Source organism: Maylandia zebra, linkage group LG17 (genome assembly GCF_041146795.1).
Source record: "Maylandia zebra isolate NMK-2024a linkage group LG17, Mzebra_GT3a, whole genome shotgun sequence".
Taxonomy (NCBI): Eukaryota; Metazoa; Chordata; class Actinopteri; order Cichliformes; family Cichlidae; genus Maylandia; species Maylandia zebra.
The window spans coordinates 26322204-26347462 of NC_135183.1; the positions used below are offsets into that span (position 1 = coordinate 26322204).

Here is a 25259-nt window from a genome sequence, read left to right on the forward strand (position 1 = left end):
ATTGCTCCTGTACAGGAAGGAAATTAAGAACTACAAAGTGAAATAATAAAATCTTCCTACAGTGGTGGTCAGGAGTTTACATACACTCATCATGGGCATGGATATCTTGGTCATTTTGGGATTTTAATGTTTTAATGACTTTAAAAAAAACAATAATTAGTTACAAAAGGTTGAATTTAATTTTGATTTAATCGTATCCACACAGGGTAAAACAAAAAAAACAAGCTAAAATATATACATATGTCCCTTTCTGGCTTAATTCAATTTGAATATTTGACTACTTTTCTTGGCAGAATTGCTAGTTGATTGTTTTTAAGCATAGTTCACAAACCTTTAATAGGGTTGAGGTCAAGGCTTTGGGAAGGCCATTCCAGAAGCTTATAGCTAGATAACTTTATCCATTTCAAAACCAGTTTTTATGTGTGTTTGGGATTATTGCCCCATTTCAGTAGCCAATTGTGATCAAGTGAAGTGAAGTTGAAGAATTTGGAAGTAGTCTTTCTTCATTATTCCACAGACTTTTTGCAATATACGAGTTCGACTGGCAATCTGCAATTGTTTATGATCCCAATTTGAGTTGTGGCTCTGCAATTGACCCCATGTGTACTAGAAAAATTCACAAATAAATTCAAACTTGTGCACCCTGTTCTTCTCTTTTTAATTCAACATAGATGTATTCTGTATAATCATCCCACCCCTGGAAAGGTTTTTCAAAAAAATCATTAAATATCCTAAATTACTAGGATGTTCTTGCCTATAATGGTTGTTTGACCAAAACTGTAATTCTCTGGTGTCTAATGTGCTTTACGGCTTTATAAGTACACACATTTTTAAGTCTGGTTTAGGCATTGACAAAAGTACCCTTTACAATCTAAATGATGTAAATATTTAATACTGATGTGTCACATCTGTAAACTTCAGATGTATGTCTATGCTTGTTGACATACATGTAGAAAATGTGTGATTTCTACTTGCAAACTTGCACTGCATAATTTCTACCTGCACTTCAACCTTTATTTCTCTAAGATAACTAAAGATGGATGTGGTAATGATATTTTATATGCATGTATCATGCAAAATATACACCAAATAAATCACTGTATAAATCACTGCACATGCAATACAAATGTGCATGCCACTTATGTCTTCAAGTGTTAATTCAGCTGTCATAATTATATCACATATACAGATGTGTATAGGCTACTGGGGTTTTTTGTTTTTATTTTTTTTTCTTCATTTTTCTTTATTATGTTTTCAGTTAGTTATGATCCTGATATCAGTTTTATTTATGTGAACATACGATTCGGGTTAAAAGGAGCTGTGCAAACACTCAACCTGCGATTTCTGCAATACTAAAAAAGCATATTTCGTATTTCTATGTCAAATGAATGAGATACATTTCCCCAGGCAGTGTGTCATCTCTGTTAACAACATATTAGTTATAAAAGGTGCAATCAAAAAGTTCTACGCCTAATGAGCAAAATTTTAAAATTGCTACTTTTCCCTTTTTTTTCCCTCGACGCCTCTTCCAGTGCTCCTGCTTCACTTTATTGCGAAAAGTATCTGCTCTTTTTCCTTCACAAGCATATGAACTTGAGTGAGATCCAATTTTTAATCCATAGGGTTTAATATATATTATATATACATTTGGTTTAGGAGTGCATTTATGGAAATTTCTGAAGTGCATTTGTGCGCTTGCACCACTGCATCTGACGCTTTACATTGTGATGAACGGCTTTCATGCAGCTGCTCGCCATGGAAACCCCTCTCATTAAGCTCTCTAGGCACTCATCATGACCTAATCTGAAGGCCACATTAAGTTAGGAGATCTGTAGCAACTGGCTCTGCAGAAAGTTGGCGACCTACCACTAACAGTTGACTGTGATATATTTAGTAGTGAGGAAATTTCCCAACTGGACTTGTTGCACAGGTGGCATCCTATCATGGTACCATGCTGGAATTCACTGAGCTCCTGAGAGCTTACATGTTTGCAGAAGTAGTCTGCATGCCTAGGTGCTTGATTTTATAGACCCGTGGCCATAAAACTGATTGGAACACCTGAATTCAATGACTTGGATAGGTGAGGAAATGCTTTTGGCAATATAGTGTATGTTTGGAGTTTGTTTTTGCTGGAAGAAGGACACTAATGCAAATTACATCATGTTATGTAATTTGAAACATTACATCTACGTATTCTTTTTGAAGCTTTTGTTTTCTGTGTCAGTATTAGTGTTGGTCAGTTAGTTTGGAACATTTTGGTTAACTTCTAAATAAAAGAGAAAAACAGCTTCCCTAAACCTTTGAATGTCCAACCCACACTGTTGTAGCCACAATAATCATCAAACTACCGGCAGTAGTTATATTTATAGTGATTAATTTCGATTATAACTCTGTTTTTTTTTCCACAGAGGATGCCAGTTCAACCAAGAAACTCTCAGTTGAGCTGCCTAGTAAGATCCCACCATTTTAGATCTTTGACCAAGAAGCTTATTTTAAATGATTCAGTGGCTGAGTGTGGAAAACATGTTGGAGACATGTTTATCTCTAGGTATTTTGTGTGTTTGGAAGTTAGCCTTTTAGCAGAAGAAAGTCAAAATATTCAAAACTCCCTTGCTAACGAAAATTTCAAACAGCGTTCACAATATAGTTTGAAACAAAAAACCAAAAAGAAGCACTCTGACCTTTAAACTCTGACCTTTCAGAATTCCTCACTGCTTGCATACCTTTAACTGCTTGTCATCGTTTTCTGAGTGTGTGCTTGCTTCAGTGGACTTTACAGTACTATTTCTTACAATATGCTGTAAATTTCTCTCTGTCTTTGTTTAGATGATAGCGTCCCTGTGCCAGCCATGGGGAGAAAGGACTCAGGTAATAAAGTGGTAGCCCTTACACTTCTAGAGAAACTTTGTTAGGTTTTATTTGTTTCAAGAATATTGCGCGAAACGTGAAAAAGATTGTTTTATTGAAGTCTCCCCAACTCTTTGTGTCTTCACATAATCATAAAGGACATAAAGTGGGCTTCAGAGAAATAAATCTTTTTCATTTTCATTTAGAAGGTTTAAAATTATCACAGAAAAGCTAACAAGATTTTGTCCATGGTGAAGTTTCGTAAAGTATTAACACAGTGCCCAACAGAGGTGAATCACAATCATATGGCAACAGCATTATCTTCATTCATACCTCCAGGATCCAAAGAAGACTGCAGTATCCAGACAATTAAGAATTTATAAACCCAGTTTTTCTTTAATAATAATAATAATAATAATAATAAAAAGTTAGGTGCTGCTTGTTCTATTTGCATATCTTTCATGCTTTCCATGTTGCAAGCTGAGATCCTGCTGCTGTGTGAGGCGTGAGTGCTGGAAGTCATGTGTGTCTGTTAGTCTTTCTGTCTGTCTTTGTACCTCTGGACTGGTAAAAGTAAAAATTTCAGATGAGAAGTAAAAGGTGGGTGCTACGACTCCTTACTGTACTATTTGTAGCCTGTGGCAGAGGAGAGCTGTGTTTCACGTAGGTGATCTTTTTCCTCACTGACCAGTGTGGTCTCTGGGAGAGGGTCAGGCACCAGACGAACTGGACAAGCCCGTTGACAACCCACCGCTCTCCACCCTGCTGATTGAGAGACCCCTGAGTGGTGCTGTCACTGTTGGTGAGTAATAGAATGAAGAAGAAAGAAGATCTGAGGAGGGACTTCAAAGGGAAACCTGCAAAAAAGGAAAACTGTATCCATCTGACAGATTGCAGTAGGCATAGTATTTAGAAGAGCCAAGATATCTTTCTTTATTTCAGCCTTATTTCAGATCACTGCTGGTGATGCTAACTTTGACTTATAAGCATAAGTAGAGACACCACTAAGCTGGAAATGTTCTTATCCCTCAGTTCCTCAGGCCTGAAACTGGTTGCAACTTCCGGTCTCACATGAAAAATTTATATGCTCCAACTGTACAGCGAGTGGTTGCTGGGTGAAACTGGCTGCAAAGAGGATGGTGAACCAAAAATGTCCTTGTGATTGCTTTGGTGACTGCTAGAAAATTGCAGCAGTGAATTACCATTTTCGTGGAAAACGCACACGCCCAGCAACCAGAGCTCCCGACAGAGTGTTAACAAATATGTTAATTGATTTTTAGTTTATCATTTTACTGTTACACCAATAGCCCCAGTACACATTTTTTAATCAATGTACCGGTACATGTTTAAAAATACTGTATACACCAATTAACAATAGCTTGCCTTCATTTAAGCTTTCCTTTAAAAATGCATCCATTAATGAAATGTACTCACACATAGAGACCACTGCAACACATCAACTTCAACAGTTAGATGAAAGGAGACTTTTTTCTAAAAGAAGCAAAAATATGCTGTGTACTTTTCACTGTGACACTGATATCTAAGTTAAAACAGTCTCTGCATCTGTATTTGTATACAATATATGAATGCATGCTTTTTTTTATGTTAGTCTTCACTGGTACCCAATTACACTTTCTCTTTAATCATATCAAATTTTTCTGTCCAAAGGTGGTGACATCACCTTTGTTGCCAAAGTGGAGGCCAAAGATCTTCTGCGCAAACCAACTATCAAGTGGTTTAAAGGGAAATGGATGGATCTGGCCAGCAAGACAGGAAAACATCTACAGCTAAAAGAGACCTTTGACCGACTCACAAAGGTATCCATGTACCCTCACCTTCTTTAGAAGGTATGTAAGCAAATTTTGTGATAACGTTACTCTTATACAAACTTTTATCAGGTCCACACATTTGAGATGCACATCATCAAGGCCAAAGATAACTATGCTGGGAACTACAGGTGCGAGGTCAACTACAAGGACAAGTTTGATAGCTGTTCCTTTGACTTGGAAGTTAAAGGTTTGTCACATTGTTAAAATACTTTAGAACAAAAAAAATCCGCCACAAACATAAAAATTGCATACTATGTGCTGATACTGTTTTATAGAAGCTGAAACGGGCTCACAGAATATTGACATTCGATCCGCTTTCAAGAGAAGGTAATAAAAAGACCTTTATGAATGAGTCAGCAGGACCCTTATGGAATTTGACAGAATTTCTATGTTTTCTTTTCAAAACAAAGCATTGTACATTCCCCCTGTCCTATTTATTAAAAAAAAAAAAAAAAAAAAAAAAAAATGACAAAGGATGAACTGAAGCTCTGCCATCACGTAATGTCGCATACTGCTGTTTCTGATGTCATTTAAAAAAAAGCAAAAAAAAAAAAAAAAAAAAAGCATTGTTCTATTATAGGATCTCTAATATTCTATACATACTAATAAAGACACCTGAAAAAATGAAGATAAGAAAAAGTGCCATTCATTTAGGCACACTGAACACCTCTCCATCAAGTAATGTCTCTGTATGAGATGTAAGCGTGACAAGATGGTTGTAATAATGTCATTTACCTTTCTGCAAGGTAATTACAAATCAACCAGTTCACTCACTGTGTAATTAAAGGCCAACTCTTGCACATTGATTCTTCCTCCAAACAATGTGACTGGAAAGCAACTCAAAGCATCCCTGTTGCATTGCATAATCACAATGTTGTACTTCAACATTGTGGCAATGTTGCCCGGGACAGCTCTGGATGTGTTTTACACAAATCACCTTGTTTCAAGCTTTTATCTGGGAAAAGACACAAAAAGGTCTCTGTGTAAGCACCAATCGTGAGTTAGCTTGAAGCTAATGTATCGATTGAGATCAGAGCTTTTGCTTTGTGATGCTCTTTTACCGTTGTTTTTAGTGCTTCTAGCTTTTTCAGTTCTGATTAAATCTCTATTAATCTCTCCTTGTTAACAACAGCAGTGAAAGACAAGAAGATGCAGGAGAGCTTGACTTTAGTGGTCTTCTAAAACATAGGTGAGAGTCACATCCTAATCCTGAGTGGATTTTGTTCTTTTTAGTATTTTTTAGGCCCCTTTTCTGGATCTACTTTTTTTCTCTTCTTCTTTCACATCGTTTGTAAATTTAATTTGTACACAGTTACTGTATGAGTGGAAAGCACATTTCTTCAGATCATCAAAGAAGCTATAACAGGGGTTTTCAAAGTCCGCGGGCCCCTCTCCTAGACAAATTTAGCTGTCCCCACTTTTCATCTTCATACTAAAACACTACAATATTTTCAATATTGTATAACATGTAATAAAAGATGGACATCGTTACTGTCCGTTTAGCATCATGAACCTTGTGGTCTTGCTTTTTGCACCTAAAAATTATCATATTTGGTCGGAAAGATTAGCTTAGTTAGCTAAGTTTTTAGCCAACAGTAGCAAGTTTATTCACCAAAGTGTGTCTGTAGACTGTATGGAAGCTAATCAACATACAAACAAATTAATTAAGAATTTAACTAAAAGAACTGAAGCATAACTTTTTATTTTATTAACACAATTAGTAAGATTTAACCAGTGAGCAAAACATTTCTTTATCAGTAAATTGCAGTAAAATGCTAAAAATGCTAAAATGCAAACATATTTAAATGGATGAGATAGCTACATAGAGTCCTTTAAAAAGGCCACAAAGACCACAAATATTTTAGAATTCTTTCAAAAATTCTTTTAAAATGTAAAATTATGTTATTATTTTTTTAGACAAATAAAAAACTTTTAACTAGGAATTTATATTTTTCTACCCAAATTCGAGCTGGACTTCAGAAATTAATGTTCAAAATTAATTTTATGTTCAGAAATGCATGTAAATTTAACTGTACTTTGGCATCTTAATGACAAATAATATTGTGTTTTAATATATATTTATTTGCTTATTGCCATATATATAAAACTGCAAATTTGGAAAATGATGGATACAAATAATAGTCATATATCAGTATTAAAAATATTTCAAATTAAGAGTTTGCATATATTAGTGGATTGACCATTACAGACCCATAACAAATACATATGGTAAATACCAATACTGTTAATTTAAGGCAGCCATCACATAAACCTTGTGCTGGATGGTGGCCTAATAAGTTTGTTAAGCACCGTAAATCAATAAATGACAGATGTTTCTCCTACATTGGACATTTTAAAATTTACTATCAGACCTTTCTTATATCTCTCTGAAAAAGTAAAGCATGTTATTGGAGTTAACTTTCCAGATTTACAGAACTATTTGCCATTCAAAACAAGAGCTTTTAATCCATTAAAATGTCTTTTTCATTATTATTATTATTATTATTATTATTATTATTATTATTATTATTTAGTTATCTTACTTTAGTTATCTATTATCTTGGTCATCAAAAACCAACGTAGATGTTTAGTCGACATTAGAGAATGGTTTACAGAGGTTCTCACAGAGCACTGCATACACAAAAGTTTGGTCACTTGTACCCAAGCATATGTGGAAACTATAACACAGTAATTTAGTCACAGTAACCTGGTGCCAAAGTGCACCTTCTCCAGTGGGAGGTGTGCCTTACAGCTTGAAAACCTCTGTGCAATAGCAAAAGCTACTCCAGTGGTTCAAAATAAACACCATGATGCATTTTTGAAATACATTGCAGCGTGTGAGTACAAGACCTAGTCAGTGACACTGCTCACTGACAAAATTATATATTTATTTTGGGCTTGTCTCTTCTTCTCCCCTATACATTCAGAAATCAGAGGTTAGTAGAACGAAAACCATAGGTATTAAAATGATTAGACCTTACTGCGGGTGAGTACTGTAATCCTGTAGAGTCCCCAGCATGAAACGTAGCTCTAGGTATTGGACGAGCAAGAGTGTTGGCCTCCTGTAGTACGGTAACACTTCATTTGAAGGCAACATTCCTAAATGCCCCACCAGCACTCAGCAATGATGGAAATGGGTCTTGCAGCATTGACACTGAGGTGACTTGTCTTCATCAAGCTGTGAAATCAAGTCACATCTTTATGAGGCAAAGAGTGCCATTTTGGATCATTAATGAAGTGCAAGTGGGCCATGGAGAAATGATGCTGTAAAATAGTGTTATCACTACATTGTCGTTTATTTCAGTCTAGAAATATAAGGCAAGCACCACCGTGTTTATTTCAGCGTCTTCATAATTGCTTGAAAATAAACGAATGAGAAACACATGTAGAGAATATGATAGTATTTTACTCAATTCAGCCCCAAGCTTTCAGACATTTGGGAAAAATGTCAATGAAAGACAAGGCTTATTGAATGTTCACTATTTAAAACTAATAAATACACTCATGTCCAGGACGACATGTTTATTAACCTTAATCCCGTAACTCTAACACTCCTTCTGCCATCGTCTAACATTGTCGGAGCATCTGTGATGTGATTAAACCAACCGACCAGCAAACAAAGGGATGGGCCATGTCAAGAGCTATATGACAATCTTTGTTGCAGGTTTCCCTTAAATGCATGCATCCTTCATATAGACAAATCGCACAAAGCTGTTAAGCATTCAATAAGCTAGCATCTCTCAAAGAAAAAAAAACCCTTCCACCTGATTGATCTATAACTGTTCTTGTGTTTTAACCCTGATAAAAAGAACTCCTCCCCTTACTGTTTAAAGAAGCCTCCTCTTTAATCCTTATTTAATTGTTCATCTTCATCCTTCAAAGCATGCTATAAACTATGAAAGCAAGTTAGAAAGCCTTATTAGTTTTTTATTTGCATTTTATTCAAGACAGTTAAAACCTTTGGGGGCAAGCTGGCTCGCAACAAGGAGCTCTTTTCAAGTCTTAGCTAGCTTAGGTATAAAATAATGTACCTGAATATTAATGTAATTAACTGACAACTACAATATGTAAATATCCGTTTTTTGCACCATGAAACAACCCTCAGTCATTAAAATTAGTGATCTAATGATGATTCAATGACTGCAGAAAATTACTAGAGACGCAGAAACAAATAACACTGTTTCATCCAGGAACAATTCAACCAAATCCCTTTGCAGGAGAAAGTGTCCATCGACAAAAGGCTTTTTGATGATATAATATAAAAGACAATGGAGTTCCGTCCAGCTGAGCTACAATCCTGTTTAGCCTTTTGTCTGCAGATGCAGACAGTAGAAAGAAAAAAGTCTCTGCATTAAATTGCTCACAACTAGGTTTGTGGTTTTCTGTGTCACAATTGCTATAAACAGATGTTGCACAGCTTTTAGTGGTTTGAGAACTATATTCAAAAGAAAGCAGACATCACCATTGCTTCTACCCCCCAAACTGGCCAAATAAAACAATGTATAGATGAAAAAAATGAAGACAAATATATAAGCTGGGTATAACTAAAACAAGAGAAAGAGACGTGCAACAGAGGCCCCCAGCTAGGCTCAAGCCAGGAGTGTTGGAGCTACTGGTCTGTGTCCCAGCTCTTAAGGCAGGCCACCCTGATATTAGGATTATTATTATGATCCAGATGGTTATCTGTAGTTGTAGTTATCTGTGATCTGTATTTGTGTTTCAAGGTTCTGTCTTGATTAATTCTAAAATGGTTAGACACATGAAAAACACACAGACCTTCCACAAGTTAAAGAGCACCACTGTTTTGTATTAACTGCGCTGCTACCCTGTTAACAAGTAACTTCAGAGCCAATGTGAGCACACAACTAGACAGCTCACCATGCCCATCCTTTTGTGTGACATGTCCTGAAGAATGCTCTGCAGAGAAATACTGTAGCATGCTTAAACCAGAAACAGGAGGAAAACCTCACAGTGACTGCTATATTTAATTAAATCTCCTGACTACATCAGTATGAGGTCATTGAGTGATTCCTCAGGACACGTTGCAAACACCAGCCAATAAATCCTGCCCTCACATCGTTCCTTCATATTCGGCACCGCTAGGGAGCACAAACAGCAGGATGACACTCCAGAGGTGGATGTGTGGGAGATCCTGAAGAACGCCCGGCCAGATCAGTATGAAAAGATTGCCTTTATGTACGGCATCACAGACCTGAGGGGTCTGCTGAAGAGGCTGAAAAAGATGCCTAAAGAGGAGAAGAAGCTGGAAGGTAGATAAATCAGTGCTCAGCTGATGCATATTAATATTTATCTCTTTTCAGACATTAAGGTCTTTGTGGTGGTTTTTGTTTTTTTGTTTTTTTTATCCTGCTGTGACTTTAGTTTTGTCTTTTCAAAGCTTTTGCAAAGAAGCTGGACCCTGCATATCAGGTGGATAAAGGTGGAAAGATCCGCTTAGTGGTGGACCTGGCTGACCCGACAATTGAACTGAAGTGGTACAAGAATGGACAGGAAATCAGGCCCTCGCCCAAGTATGTAACGACCTTTTCCCTTATTGATCAGTTCTTTGTCTTCTTGGGTTCAGCACTGCGCAAATAAAGTGCATTTTATGTATTAAGAAATGCACTTTATTTGTGACAATTCCTTCCTTTACCAGTCCTCTGGTAAATGTTTTCATTCTGTCACCAGCCTAAAGCACAATGGTTCACATGTTTCATTGCACATTACTCCACACAAACACTGGTACAAATACCCCCAAAAGAAACAAATCAACAGTCAACAGTGGCATAGTAAGACATCTTGAAATATAACAATGCAACATATCTGCAGCCAGTTTAGTCCACTGCACTGTGAACCATTGCCAGCTGACCTCCAGCACACTGTAACAGTCTCAACTCTAATGTGGCTTGAATATCAAACAAACATGTTAGCATTTTTAAGAATTCAGAGCTACATTTGGGTGTACATGTAGAGTATGATTTCATATGCTGTCTGTAACTGCCATTAATTGCTGTATATGTCCTCCTCTATACAGGAAAAATGTGGTACCTCCTTCACAGGTCTTTAACAAAGTCTGGCTTTGGAACAGTTTTAATAGATACTGGATCACAAAGTATTACCAAAAATCATCTTTTTCGACAAGATTCTTCATATTAGGGCTGAATAGATTTGTTTTTCCAACTATAATGTTTTTGAAAGGATAGAGGAGTTTTTTCAGATTCCTCCAGTGCACAAAAATATGTTTGTACTGGTTTCATTCTTTTAGGCTATATCATATAACGTATCTCGCAACAGCGCATTAACAGCAGAGTCAGAGCAATGTTTTTGCCACACTAGATATTTTTGTTTGATTTCAAAGCACAGTAAAGAGACAGAAGAAGAGGCTGAATTTTTCTTTTATTTCATGATATCAGCCTAAAAATGGCATGTAACTGGATAAAGACATGCATATTTTTATTCAAAAGACAAGGCCTCTTGAGATTATAGATTCTCTATAGATAAGCAGTATTAAGCTAATTCTGTTCAAAGTCATCCAGCGTTAAAGCCATCTGGGAGGATATTGCTGTTTTCTGGGTTTGGTCTCCAGGTCTCCCTTCTCTAAAGACTTTCTCCCATTTGCTCCTCTTTCTTGTAACATTGTTGCTGTACCCCTCCAGGCATGATGTTTCTTTGTGTTTGTTGTTTGTCTGTCATATCATGGTGCTCCTTCCTGTCTACCATAATCACTTGCTCTGCACTTCCTGTGCTCCGGCCCCATTCTGGCTCCACTGGTGACCTTAAGTCAAAGGAAGTAAGTCCATTCATCCACTCTCCCTTCTCCATGTCACAGTTTTGTTGTGAGCCTCACCTTTCTGTATGTATTTTCACTTCTGGCTGTGTGCAGCATTTTTAAAGCATGTTGACTGAAAGATCACAATTAAATTTTGCAGCTACTGTACATTTGATTTTCCTAATAGTGTTTATTCTCTGTAATCACCAATTTGAAATCATATGCATTCCTATCTTGGGACCACTGTATGATGAGCGACCTAATTAACGTTCTTCCTGTTTAGGTATATTTTTGAGCATAAGGGCACACAAAGGATTATGGTCATCAACAACTGCTCCGCCAATGATGACGCAGCCTATTCGGTTGTCGCAGGAGATGAGAAATGTAGCACAGAGCTTTTTGTCAAAGGTAACGTGATAATTTGATCTTTTTAAAACAGCCACTAAGAATTGTTGGCTTAAGGAGCCAATCATTTAGTTTTCTTCCCTCTTGTCCAACAGAGTTACCAGTTAAGATAGTTAAAGGTATTGAGCCTGTGAAGACCACAGTGAACGAGAGGATTGAGCTAGAGTGTGAAGTTTCAGAGGAAGGTGCTCAAGTCAAATGGTAAGACTGAAAATGAAGGATTTAAACATGCTATGACTAACATAATAACACATGAACGCGACTTGTGCTATAAACAAACAAGAAAATCATTAAAAAGTTCAAACTAAAAGCTCCTTAAGGTTTGCTTTGTTACTCAAACTATGTGTATGGTAAAATATGATTTCAACCTAAAAAAGTGTTTGTATTACAAAAAATAGACATTTGAAAGAGCTCAGTAATCAGACACGATATACTGTCTGGCCAAAACAAAGTCACCGCCTGACTTAACTTAGCTGACATAACTATTATTTTATTAGAAGAGATAATTACTGCAGTCATAAATCGGCCTTGGCTAGCAACGTGTTATTTACGGTAACACTTACTAATGCATTGAGTAAGTGGTTCCCTAATGTGGTGGTTTTGCCTAACAAACAAGAGATGCCTGTTTCAGTCCTGGAGGAAGACACAAATCCCTCTGGGAGTGTGCCAGGAAGGGCAGCTGATCCAGTGAGTAATTTCCATTTCAGAAGTGTCGGGTTATTGCCCCGCACCAAGAAAAGAAAACCTCTATGGAAATGAATAAAACTACTAAAACTGTGTGAAGAACTGTCCAACCATTATTAAAACCCGGAAGGAATCCTCTCTGTGGAAGGAATGCAGTCATGAAAAAGATATTAAATGATCATGATCAGAGATTATATAAGTGTGCGGTGTAATCCATCAACTGTAGCACTCACAGCTCCTTTTAATTGTGAAAGTAAGAGCATTTCCACTTGTGCGATGTAAAGAGAACTCAGGCTCAGATTGTGAAAGAGTGGTTCGGAGAACACGAGACATAAGACAGACCCTAACCCCACTCAGAATCTTTGGGATGTGCTAAAATCTAATAGCTCCTTCAGAAGTTGCCTCTTTTTCTCATCCAGTGTTTCAGGAAACATCAAGTGATCAAATCTTCACCATCATGTTCAGCACTTGTAAATTGTTCACTGCTTATTTGTCGGTGTGTGACCATTTCAAATGCTCTTTCAGGTTGAAGAATGGTGTTGAGGTTCCAACAGGGGTGCGATCGAGATATCGAGTTAAGTGTGAGGGAACTAAACACTTTTTGGTGATTGATGACGCCTCACGAGACGATACTGGGACATACTCCATCATGGCCTCTGGTGGCACCTCTGAGGCTCATATACAAGTTGACTGTATGAAGCATCTTCTCTGTATTTAAATTCTTACTACTGGTTGCATGCTTTCTTAAAGAAACAGCTTATATCCTGGCCTTCCTCTATACTTTATTTAGTGAAACCACTGAAGGTGTACCAGGACCTGCAGGACATGACGGTGTTGCTGGGTCAGCCCATCAAGTTGCACTGTGAGATTTACCCAGGAAATGTCCCAGGCCGCTGGTACAGGAACGGACAGCTGATCCAACCTAGCGATCGCCTCAACATCATACACAGAAATAAGTATGACCTTGCTATGGAACTCTATTCAATCAAAGCTGTTTTTATTAAACGTTTGTCTCACACATTTCTGTTTTTTCAGAGTCCACCGACTTGAAATTGCAGCCAGCTCCCTTCACGATGCAGGAGATTACACTTTTGTACCTGAGGGGTATTCACAGAGCCTTTCTGCCAAAATCCACATCATTGGTACAAAAACGAAGCTTCACTGGACAAGAGCTTTTTTTTCTCCTTATTGTTCTTTATGCTTTCTCTCTTTCTAATGACCTCGTTTGATTTTCTGCAGACCCTCCGAGGGTACTCTTGGACAGCTTGAACTTCCCAGACAACACTGTAACTGTCGTGGCAGGAAATAAACTCCGCTTAGAAATCCCAATCAGTGGAGAACCAGCACCCAGAGTGGTGTGGATGAAGGGTGAAAGGGTGAGAACCTTTGATTCTGTACTCACCCCACTACTAACACAAAAAACAACAGCGCCTTAGCCCAACTCAAAACTGCTCTGTCTGTAATAACCGTATTGTTTATGCACTTTGAATCATTAAAAATGGGCTATATTACTCATGACTATATTAATTTGTTTCATTCATTATATTCAGATATCACCCTTTTGTTATTTGGTCAGAACTGACACTCTAGTGGACACTTTGCCTGTTAGCCTGGAGCAACACTAGGCAAAACTGCCACTGGACACTGAGGCATGACAAATTATTGTCACCATGTGCAATGAACTTGCAATCTTGATAGTCAGTCTGCTATCAGGTTGAGATTGAATGGGGTCAGCTTGGCAATTATATGCAATCCATTTATGGTCATACACAGATTAACAGTGATGAAAAAACTTCAGATCTCTTGCTGTCTGCAGAAATTCACATTAACTATTTACATTCATAGTTCAGCCAGAACCTCAGAGATCTGAAACAGAAATACCTCCACAAATAGTGACGTAGTTGCTGCAGGACAGAAATGTAACTGCCAAATGACAGAGGTACTCGATAACATTGCTTTTATATAGAAATACAACCAGAAGGCAGCCAGCTGAGTCAAGTCCCCTATTACAAAGACACTCTGAGTCATTGGTGCAGACTGAGTCAGACTGATTGCAAAGTGCTGTCAATCTCTCCGCATTTATAATTTTGGTTTATTTTGGTTATTTACACACCTCTAATCTCTCCAAGCACGATTGCTGATTTTGCTGGACTGTAATTATTTGGAGACAGGTTGCCTCCCAGAATTGACCTTTGTGAAAGCAGTCACTGCAGCTCTTTGCAATCTGTCACTAAATGTGAAAAAATTCAGTCCAACCACCGATTTTGCAGCTAGATTTTTTCTAGCTGCAAGCAGGTTACCGTCTTATTTTCACCTTCTTGTGATTGAACTTTTAACGTTTGTTGTAACCTGCTTGGTAGCTAGTTAGTACCATGTCAGTGAATATCACATTTAGAGTTATAATGTAAATTTTTTTTTTTCATAGAAAGACTAATTTGTGACAAAAAATCTGTTTTTATGTCCTCATATGGTACTCACGAGGTCTTCTGTGTCTTTTGCCTTTAATCTCTTTTACCTCAGGTGATTCTCGAGTCAGGTCACCGCGTCCACGCTGAGACATACAGCGACCACACGAGTCTGACAATTGAGGTCACTGAGCGGGAGGACACAGGAAACTACAAGATAGTTCTGCAGAACGAGGCTGGTGAAGCCACAGCTAGTGTCAAAATCAAGGTTGTTGGTAAGACAGTGCAGCACCTTTCAAACAAAATATAAAATACACAATTCTTAACTTGCTTTTTGAATCATTTTTGAATCATGTGTTGTCTTCAGACATCCCCGACCCTCCTGAAGCTCCCTTGGTCCCAGTGGTGGGTGGTGATTGGTGTTCTATGACATGGGAACCTCCAAAGTATGATGGAGGCTCGCCAATCTTAGGTAAACCTTGCAGCACACTTGTTACCAAGCTTTACATGCATATGTTGGTGTTACATAACACTTTCTGGCTGCCCTCTAAAGGCTATTACATTGAGAGAAAAAAGAAGCAGAGCTCCAGATGGATGAGACTGAACTTTGACCTGATCAAGGAGACTACATTTGAACCCAAGAAGATGATTGAAGGAGTGCCGTATGAAGTGCGGATCTTTGCAGTCAACGCCATCGGTGTGTCCAAACCCAGTGAACCTTCCAAAGCCTTTACTCCTCTCGGTGAGTCCCCCAAACATTTCTTAGTACCATAAACCTATGACCTATGATCTGCAAAAATTCTATTTAAGGAAGAATAATACAGTCTCACATAAGGCTTTATTATAATGGGCAAAAGTCCTGTGATAGTACGTGTCTGATCTGCCCTTGGTACCCCAGTGACACAGCTGTTCCCCCTCATACCCACTATCCCAAGCATTTTGGCTGTGACCTCCACTGGACACGCAAGAGCTTTAGAGGATATTAAATATGTCTTTATAATGGCTGCCAAATCATCTGTGGATTAGAGGTTTAGGAGATCAGGTCTGTCAGAGGGTTCAGCAGGAGTTAAATGTGATTCAGAATACAAGAATAGATAGCAAGAGCAGGGGCTAATGGGATCTGACAGGGAGACTGATGGCATACCAGCTAAAGTGAGAGGCGCCTTGGTCACGTGTTTATGACTTGCCAAAATGGATGTTTTCTCATCTTGTTCACATTCGCTGTTTAAACCCGAGTGACGAAAACATTTATCTCAACACAGCTGTTACCAGTGAACCCACCATGCTGGTCGTGGATGACGTTACTGACACCACTGTGACGGTAAAGTGGCGTCCACCTGAAACCATTGGAGCTGCTGGGCTGGACGGATACTTAGTGGAGTATTGCGTAGAAGGAAGTGAGTTAGATTTCACTTGACTAACGAACTACATGATAGTAAGGCCCTACAATTTATTGCACAAATTGTACAAAAGCAAATGTCATATGTGCATACATACACAAAGGGGTTTAAACTGCAACCAAATCCAGCTGGTATTGTGATTCTGACAGAATCAGAGATTTAGGATCAGACTGACTGCAAAACAGCACAAAAATACTGAATGCAGTATTGTGAGAGTCCATACATAGACATACAGAAAATATAAAGAAAGAATAAATCCCAAGTCACTGTGTATGCATACTCGGCCACTTCATTAGGTATAATTATTCCTGCACTAGAATATCTAATCAGCCAATCACATAATTAGATTAGATTAGATTAGATTAGATTAGATTAGATTAGATTAGATTAGATTAGATTAGATTAGATGAATCTTTATTAATCCCTCGGGTGGGTTCCTGCATGTTACAGGTGCAATAAGGGGAATGATAGTAAGGATATAAGCATAAATACACCATATATACACATATACAAATATATAAATACAGAATATACAATATGGATAAATAGGATTGCACATTTGAGTGAGCATATTGCACAGTGATTATTGCACAGGCGAATATAAGAAAAAAACAAATATTGCAAATATTGCACAGTGTAACAAAGCACTACAGCTCAGTTGTTCCCGCCCTCCTTTGTCCTCCTGTTTCCCCTCCGCCTCCCCTCCAGTGAGGAGTTAAACAGTCTGATGGCGTGTGGGACAGAGGAGTTTTTAAATCTATTGCTTTTTGACTTTTTGACAGCAACCTGTCGCTGAATAGGCTCCTCTGATTGTTTACAACCTTGTGCAGAGGATGCCCAGCATTGTTCATAAGGACAGCAATGCAATGCATTTAGGCATGTAGGCATGGTCAATATGACCTGCTGAAGTTTAAACTGAGCATCAAAATGGAGAAGAAAGGTGATTTAAGTAACTTTGAAGGTAGGATGGTTGTTGGTACCTGACTGGCTGGTCTGAGTTTTTCAGAAACTGCTGATCTACTGGGATTTTCCTGCACAATCATCTCTAGGATTCCAAACACCATTATATAATAGCTTTAGAAGAAACTATACTATTAATATTGTAAAAGTGAAATCTGAAGCCGAAGAATAACAGTCAGTGTTTTTAAGTACACAATAAATACATAATAATTTACCAGACTTACAATAGTGCACTGGACACTATACAATAGTGTGGCTGAGTAAAACAAAAATGAGACCAGCTGTAGCATGTAACCAATCTGTAAAACCAGTTTTATTAAGCACTTCAAGTTTTTAGCTTGTTTCTTCTAACCCACAAAATAGATGCACAACCAGTCAGACATGAAACCAGTTTAAATAGTATTTTTCACCATGACTGTATTTTTTTCCTTACAGCTAATGATTGGGTAATATCCAACAAGGAGCTGACAGAGAAAACCAGGTACACCATCACCGGTCTGAGTCCAGGGTGTAAAATTTTAGTTCGTGTCAAAGCCGTCAATGCAGCTGGAGCTAGCGCTCCACGTACCCTGCAGCATGCTATCCTGGTTAAAGAGGTTGTTGGTGAGCTCTTTAAAGTTCATTATATATGTTCTGCTGTAACACTGCAACAAATTAAATTAATACTGACATAAAATAAATCATAAAACGTTCCTTTATAACACACATTTTGGTGTAACTGCTCCACAGAACCACCCAAGATCCGCGTCCCACGGCACTTGAAGCAGACTTACACTCGCAAAGTTGGAGAAACAGTCAACCTTGTGGTGCCATTTATGGTAAATATGCCAGTTATACTGATATTGCACATCTCTTCAACAGAATACTGAGCTCATGTTGCAATTTGTGTGCAGGGCAAACCCCGACCGAAGGTCACCTGGCTGAAGGATGGCAACCCTATAGAGCCTTCACAAGTTAGCATCCGTAACACAGACTGTGACAGCATCATCTTCATCCGCAAAGCAGAACGCAGCCACTCTGGGAAGTATGACATGACAGTGCAGGTTGAAAACCATGTGGACACAGCCATACTTGACATACAGATTGTAGGTGAGTGAGCAAAATCACTATAAGATCATACGAAAGATAGAAGTGCTCATTGACATCAGAGTGGAGCTTTATAAGGAATGTCTATATTATGAGATTATATATCTTTTTCTCCTATTTTTAGATCTACCTGGACCTCCTCAGTGTGTGAATATTGAAGATGTTTGGGGTGGAAATGTAGCTCTGGTCTGGACCCCTCCAAAGGACAATGGGAACGCCCCAATAACAGGCTACACCATTCAAAAAGCAGACAAAAAGACAATGGTAGAAGATGGTCTCATACTGCAAATGAAAACCATTCTAGATACGCTATATCTTCAGCTCACATGCATTACTCTTTTTAGGAATGGTTCACATGCATTGAGCACTACCATCGCAACTGCATTACCATCACAGAACTGGTAGTTGGGAACGAGTACTTCTTCAGGATCTTCTCTGAGAATATGTGTGGCCTGAGTGAAACCGCCACCCAAACCAAAAAGAGTGCCCTCATCGTCAAAGAAGGTACAGCTGACTGTGTGTTTATGAGAGTGTAGGTCAGAGTAAGATCAAAATATTTACTGTGAAAAACCAAATCTTCTAATTTCAGATGGAGGAAAATGCTTCCAAAGCTGAAACTCTGGAAGAAATCACATTTTACTTACATGCCGATATAAAGTTGTTGTTACTTTTTTGGGGGTTTTTTACAGCTCTTATCTGAAAGGTACTGTCAGTGATGTTTTCCACCCTAAAGTGAGCCTGATTCACAGCCTCACTTGTGAAACTCCAAGGGTTCGGTGTATGACTGACAGGCCCTTCAATGGTGTCTCAGTCTCAGCTGATGATAAATAAAAAAAAATACTGTCTTTCCCTCATCACATAGGGAATATCCCACATGATACCGCTCAGAGCCAGTATCATGTACAACCCCATTCCTTTACCCTTACCCCCACAGGCTTGCAGATGAAAACACAAGAGTACAATGACCACGACTTCAAGGAGGCGCCGAAGTTCACACAGCCACTTATCAACACTTTCGCCGTGGCCGGCTACAACACTACTCTTAACTGCAGCGTGCGTGCCAACCCAAGGGTAAGTGGAAGAACTAAAAGTAAAAGTGGTCCTATCAGCAGAGTCCTTTGCTGATGTTTCTATTTCTATGTGCAGCCCAAAGTGATCTGGATGAAGAATAAGATAACCATCATTGACGATCCGCGCTACCGTATGTTTAGCAGCCAAGGAGTCTGCACTCTGGAGATCAGGAAGCCCAGTCCCTATGATGGTGGAATGTACACCTGCAAGGCCATCAATGAACTAGGAGAGGCTCAAGTGGACTGCAAACTGGAAGTTAAAGGTCAGTGTGGACCTTGATATGACCCCCGGCCTCCTCCTTGGGTGCCTGTGTTCACCTGAGTCTGGTTTCCCAAATGTTTTTGTTGTATTTTTTAATGTTCTTTTAAGATATGTGCATCTTTAATGCAAACAGAAGCTATTAACGCATTTATGATCACAATCATCACTGAACGTACAGAGGCAGAGAGCCTTTGGGAAACCAACTCGACCTGGGTACGCTAGTGTTTGAACTGTGCGTGCAGTTCAGCAAAGGGACGATATAGGCGGTGGACATGTAAGTATCTGTACTGGGTTGCACCAGCTATTCGTAAATTCATGGTAAAGTCTTCATCAAGCTCCTAGCAACTTGTTCCTGGTGATTTACAAAGTTGGATTGCACAATTAAAACTTATGAAATGTGTTAGACTTGAGCAATGTGTAAGTTGGTCATGCATGGTGTCTGGGAGAGCTCAACGATGTAAAAGACAAACTACATGGTCGCAATGCCTGAAAAGGGGAAAACACTTTGGATTCTTACCAGTTTTTTTTATCTTCTAATGTTTTTATTAGGATCTTTCTTGCTTTCTTATTCATACAGTCAGTTCTTAGGTTTAGTTCCATATGACCTCAGGTTTATTTAGTCAGTTCCCTTTTGTGTTCCCAGTTTGCGTCAGTCTTGTCTTGCTTTATATGTTTCTACTGTATATTCACCCGTCTTGTCCTCCTGTCTTCCCTTGTGTCATGTTAATCCTATTCCCCTGTTCCATCTGGATGGTAGTTGCTGTTTTAGGGCAGCATGTGGCTCAGGAGGTCGAGCGGATCATTATTGGATGAATGACACTTACAGTCAAACTCGAAGTTCTTTAAATGCTCATCTTAATAGAAAGGCACCTTATAAGTAGAAAGACACATAGTAATATGCAGAGATGGGCAGTAACGCGTTACTGTAATCTGATTACTTTTTTCAGGTAACAAGTAAAGTAAGGGATTACTATTGCAAAAACGGTAATTAGATTACCGTTACTTTCCCGTAGGAACGCTGCGTTACTGCGTTACTAAAACCGTGATTTTTTGCGAGAATGTCCCATGACAGTGACGTAAGCGAGTGCGACGTTCGTGACAACAGCTGTGTGCAGATCAACAATGGATCATATATCGAGTGCGGGAGAGAGTATGAGCGTGCAGCGTTTAAAGCGTGGAAGTACTGACCTTACTTTGAGTTTGATTCCATAAAAAGTGACAAAAACATTAGTGTCCGTTGTGCGTGGGAAGAAAACTTCTTTTTAAAGCGAAAAAAAACCCCTAAACTTCCAAGCAAGCACCGAGTGCGCAACGATGTAATGGGAAATTCACAAAGAAACTCGTGGATTCTTACACTGACCGCTGCGGCACACCTGCACCAGGGTAAACCTCCGCCTACGCCACTCCTGCTTTACAGGTGAAAATAGAGCACCAGGACCGCTGAGTCTTTGATGTTATTTATTTCCTGCTGTGTTTTACTTGCATCTATTTGAAAGACTGAGTGTAAACACAAAAAAAAATATTTTATTTTATGTGCTGGAATGTGTAGAAAATAGGTTTAAATGTTAAACTAATTTCTTCAAGTCAGAGAATGTTGCATATAATAAAATTTTTGCTTGATGCATAAAGTTAAAAGGTTAAAACTAATAAAACAAGTTTTAAAAAGAGACTTTGCCATTTGATTACATTTTGTATGATGGATTATGCAGAAAAGTAGAATTGGGCTGAAAGATCTATCGCTTTATCACCTACTCAGGTTGTAAATCGTGTTTTTAAAAAGTAACTAAGTAACTAAGTAATTAATTACTTTTGAAAATAAGTAATTAGTAAAGTAACGGGATTACTGTTTTGGGGAAGTAATCAGTAATTAGTTACTGATTACTTTTTTCAAGTAACTTGACCAACACTGGTAATATGTGAAGCCTTGTGTTTTTCAGAGTCACAATCTCGGTGTTTAGAAACCAGATGTGATGAGGTGGGGTGGATCTGACTGTGAAACCACACACGCATTACATAAAAACTGGTCAGTCACAAGTTTTTTAGCCAATGAGCATAACCTGGATAAACTCTGCATGACCAAGACTTACAAACTTGAAATAATTTTTCATTCATTCATTTAATATGATTAAAATGAATCACTGAGACTTAGTGGTTCATTTCAAACGGGAAAGTGTTTTCACAGGTCAAGTTAAAGAGCCGTTTTCCCATTGACTTTATAAGGACTGAAGGCCGTTTCCCAACACCTGCTTACAAACAGTCACAGATTGGTGAAGGTTTCCAAATTGACACTTTCAGCTGCTCCCTTATCCACAAAGGATATCCACAGTATGTTTAATTTGGCAGATATTATACATGAATTGCTTTTCCTGATACAACCCCAAAGTGCATTATGTCTCCTTCTGTGCCTGGGGCTGAACTAAGGACCTTTGTAGGCAAATGTGCTATTTGCCAATAACTGCTAATTTATTGCCAACACTATGCAAGCCAAGCAGCTGGGTCATTTACCATCATTGGTATAACATTTTAAAGTTAAGGGTGTCATGTCAGACGTCAGCTTTATCCGTTTTTCCTACATAAGATTTATTTTGTTTTGTGCAATCCACTTTGATAAAGTGATGTGTAAATCTGCACTTATTGACTAACTACACTTAAACTTACGAACACCTGGTGCAACTGGTCTATGGATTCCATTTTGAGAGAATATATAAATAATAATCATTTCATGTGTGTCCAGTGTACATAATATCTGGTGACACTTTTCCATCACCACAACATGCAGACGTTTATCCCTTGTGTTGTCACACCTCTCTCTATTCAGTCCAGTCCATCCAGCCATCCTCTTCATCATCACAGCACACCACCTCAGCACCAGTCACACCACAGGAGGCAATAACATATGTAACATATGATATTTTTGTGTTTGTATTATTCAGTGTTTCCATCTTAAAATATGCTCCACAGATTCCAGTGTCTTCTTTATGCTCCACGGTTAACTCCTCATATAAAAGAGTTCAGTAATAACTCAGCTGTTTTCCCTGGTGCGCATATAACTCCATGTAAACATTTTAACCCCTCTTCTCTTCTCTTCTCCCTCCTAGTCCAAACTCAAGAATTGTGAATATATGTTCTCATATAAGGTAAGCTTTCATATGGTTTTGGCATATGAAGCTTATGTCATTCATTATGCGTCTTCAAGCCTGTGCAACCTCGCTTTTCTCAGCTTGTGGGTCTCTGGCAGTCGTTCTTCCCCTTGAGAGGAGAACCAACAGAACATGTCACATTTGCATGATGGCTTTTGCCAGGTTTTTTCTAAACCTGGATTGCTGTACCTGGCTGACTTTAAAAGCTCCGTTTTGAGTATTTGAATTTATTGTTGGCGTGATATTGTGAGACTCTCTGTTTTGTAACCTGTAGCAGAAATTAGGTGAGTAAAAGGTTTGCAAATCTTCTAACCTTTGTTGAGATATCAAGATATCTGAAGGGACTGAGAAGCTCTATGCTATGAAGGCATTGACTGTGGCTGAACAACATCAAACACCAAAGAAAACATACTAAACTATATTTTATGTTTGGACCTGCCTGATGAGTGGTGTATGCATAAACGCAGCAGAAATTATATATACTGTATTTTGTAGGTTTTTGCTTGTTGCAGATGACTGGAGACATTATTCATTAATTATTTTTTTTGCAAAGATTGCAGACCTGAATTGAAACATGTTGTGGAATCAGCTGTGCTTGTGCCTGTATGCTGTGGCCCAGTTCCATACTATGCGCTAATACTGAGCAAATATGCAGGGTTTACGCTGCGTTCACATGGTGAAAGTGACAAAATACTCGTCTCAATTTTCAGTGCTGTATTTGAGTGTGCAGAACTATTGTGCTTGTCCCTATTTTATGTCACATACAGTGCTGTGCAAAAGTCTTGAGCCACCTGTATTTTATTTTTATTTTGCTTCCAGGGAGCCAGACTTTCATGTAATATTTTACAAGTGGTGTTGAGCATTTGGGAGAAAACTTTTAGATCAAATTTTGTACACCTAGGTGAAGTCAGTGACTTTGCATCTTGTGTCACAGATCATATCATTTAAAACTGCATGTACTAAAAGTCATGCATAGTCCACATTTGCTCTAATTAATAATTTTCTTCACTACAAATTACCAAATAAATGGATGAAATTCCAATCACCTGTATTTTGTGTTTAGTGATCATTATCAGAATGCAGTATCCTTTTATTGCTACTGTAATGATAGCATGCCTTTAAACTCTTGTATACTGTGCAGAAAGACATACAAAGACAGTGTATACTATGGAACTGGGACAAACTGGGTTGGCATTGCATTCAGAAGCCATCCTGAGCACCCTCTTTCCCTCTTTAGAGCTTGTGGTTCTCTCCATTGAGTTTTATTTGCTTTTCTCTGCTCACCCTATTGCTCTTCAGCTTTTCTCCTTCATCTTCCCCTCTCTATTTTTCACTCTCCACATATGTCTCTGTGCCTCACAGCAATATTCTAAGAGAGTTTTTCTCCCTGTCCCTTAGGAGGCTTCACCTTCTATGAACTCATGCAACGTGGAGTGCCCCTACATCTGATTGACAAGTATATGACCGAGTCGAAGGTTGTTGAGCAAGAGAAGTAAAAACTGAGCACAGTGCAATAAGACATTTTTAGCTTGCAAACATCTGATGCCACTAGTTACCCTGTTCTCTCAACTGCTGAGGTCAGCAGCCTGCAGGTGGATGGAGGGAAGATGGGACAGGTGGGTGGGTGTGAGGGAGGGTATACCAGTCCGGTGTGGTATGCTGTGTGCAGCTTTGGAGCTAGTTACCATGAGAAAAAAAAAAGCCAGTTCATCTTCTTTATCACTCTGTTATGTTTGAAAGACTCAGCTCAGATGCATGTTGGCAGTGTTTTGGTTCTAGCTTTAATAAGGAATTGTAGTGTGAAAAAAACAAGCTCATGGTGCACAACCAGTGACACACAGCTAGAGTATTTTCATGTGGATTTTTGTCAGGAGTGCTTTTTGAAGGTGGCTGATTACTTCTGGGCTCTGAAAGATTTAGTTTGATGTTTAAAGGGTGTCAGTGAACTAATACGTGGCAAGAAAAGTGAGAACAGACTTGAGTAATGTTGGACAAATGAATGTTTTCACTTTTCTGATATGAATCACATTAACATTTCACTTTTTCTGTTGAGTTAGTAAGACAATAGAGAGATTTACACAAAGTCCATACATGTCATTAAACTTTTGAATTCTTGGATTCATACTGGACTGAGGTTTGATTGGGGTTAAAACATGTGTGCATGCCTTTACCTTTGTAATTACAACCTGTGGACAACAATAAAAGACACTTTAAAAAATAGTATGTCTGTTGTTGATTTCTGTACTCTTGTGTTGTAGGAATTAATCTTCTTTTCTAGTCTGTGACAGATTCACTGTGTAATTGACCTCATTAATTCATTTTAGTCATATTTATTTATTTTGCAAACCAGAAATAGCATGAGGGTTTATGGAATGAGTCATGTATGTGAGATCTGGAAAATA

At 38.5% G+C, this 25259-nt stretch overlaps 1 protein-coding gene across 15 annotated transcripts in view; it reads left to right on the forward strand.

Moving 5' to 3' along the window:
• mybpc1 (myosin binding protein C1) overlaps positions 1-25077 on the forward strand; it is a 36068-nt gene extending 10991 nt beyond the window's left edge. For 6 of the 15 annotated variants that reach the window (XM_076875642.1, XM_012918407.3, XM_076875643.1 and 3 more), the window contains 28 exons: positions 2409-2450; positions 2827-2868; positions 3539-3649; positions 4516-4664; positions 4746-4863; positions 4952-5003; positions 5809-5865; positions 9780-9946; positions 10075-10207; positions 11458-11466; positions 11729-11853; positions 11946-12051; positions 13060-13226; positions 13325-13490; positions 13570-13676; positions 13774-13910; positions 15055-15214; positions 15307-15411; positions 15493-15681; positions 16202-16336; positions 17735-17902; positions 18029-18117; positions 18193-18388; positions 18510-18649; positions 18730-18889; positions 19320-19456; positions 19532-19718; positions 24256-25077. In XM_076875642.1, the coding sequence (XP_076731757.1) occupies positions 2409-2450; positions 2827-2868; positions 3539-3649; positions 4516-4664; positions 4746-4863; positions 4952-5003; positions 5809-5865; positions 9780-9946; positions 10075-10207; positions 11458-11466; positions 11729-11853; positions 11946-12051; positions 13060-13226; positions 13325-13490; positions 13570-13676; positions 13774-13910; positions 15055-15214; positions 15307-15411; positions 15493-15681; positions 16202-16336; positions 17735-17902; positions 18029-18117; positions 18193-18388; positions 18510-18649; positions 18730-18889; positions 19320-19456; positions 19532-19718; positions 24256-24353 (3452 nt within the window). In that variant the 3' untranslated portion in view covers positions 24354-25077. Of the gene's footprint in view, positions 1-2408; positions 2451-2826; positions 2869-3538; positions 3650-4515; positions 4665-4745; positions 4864-4951; positions 5004-5808; positions 5866-9779; positions 9947-10074; positions 10208-11457; positions 11467-11728; positions 11854-11945; positions 12052-13059; positions 13227-13324; positions 13491-13569; positions 13677-13773; positions 13911-15054; positions 15215-15306; positions 15412-15492; positions 15682-16201; positions 16337-17734; positions 17903-18028; positions 18118-18192; positions 18389-18509; positions 18650-18729; positions 18890-19319; positions 19457-19531; positions 19719-22815; positions 22855-24255 lie in introns of all 15 variants that reach the window. The other 9 variants (XM_076875638.1, XM_076875644.1, XM_076875647.1 and 6 more) reach the window with 6 other exon arrangements.
• Positions 25078-25259: the final 182 nt, after the last annotated feature.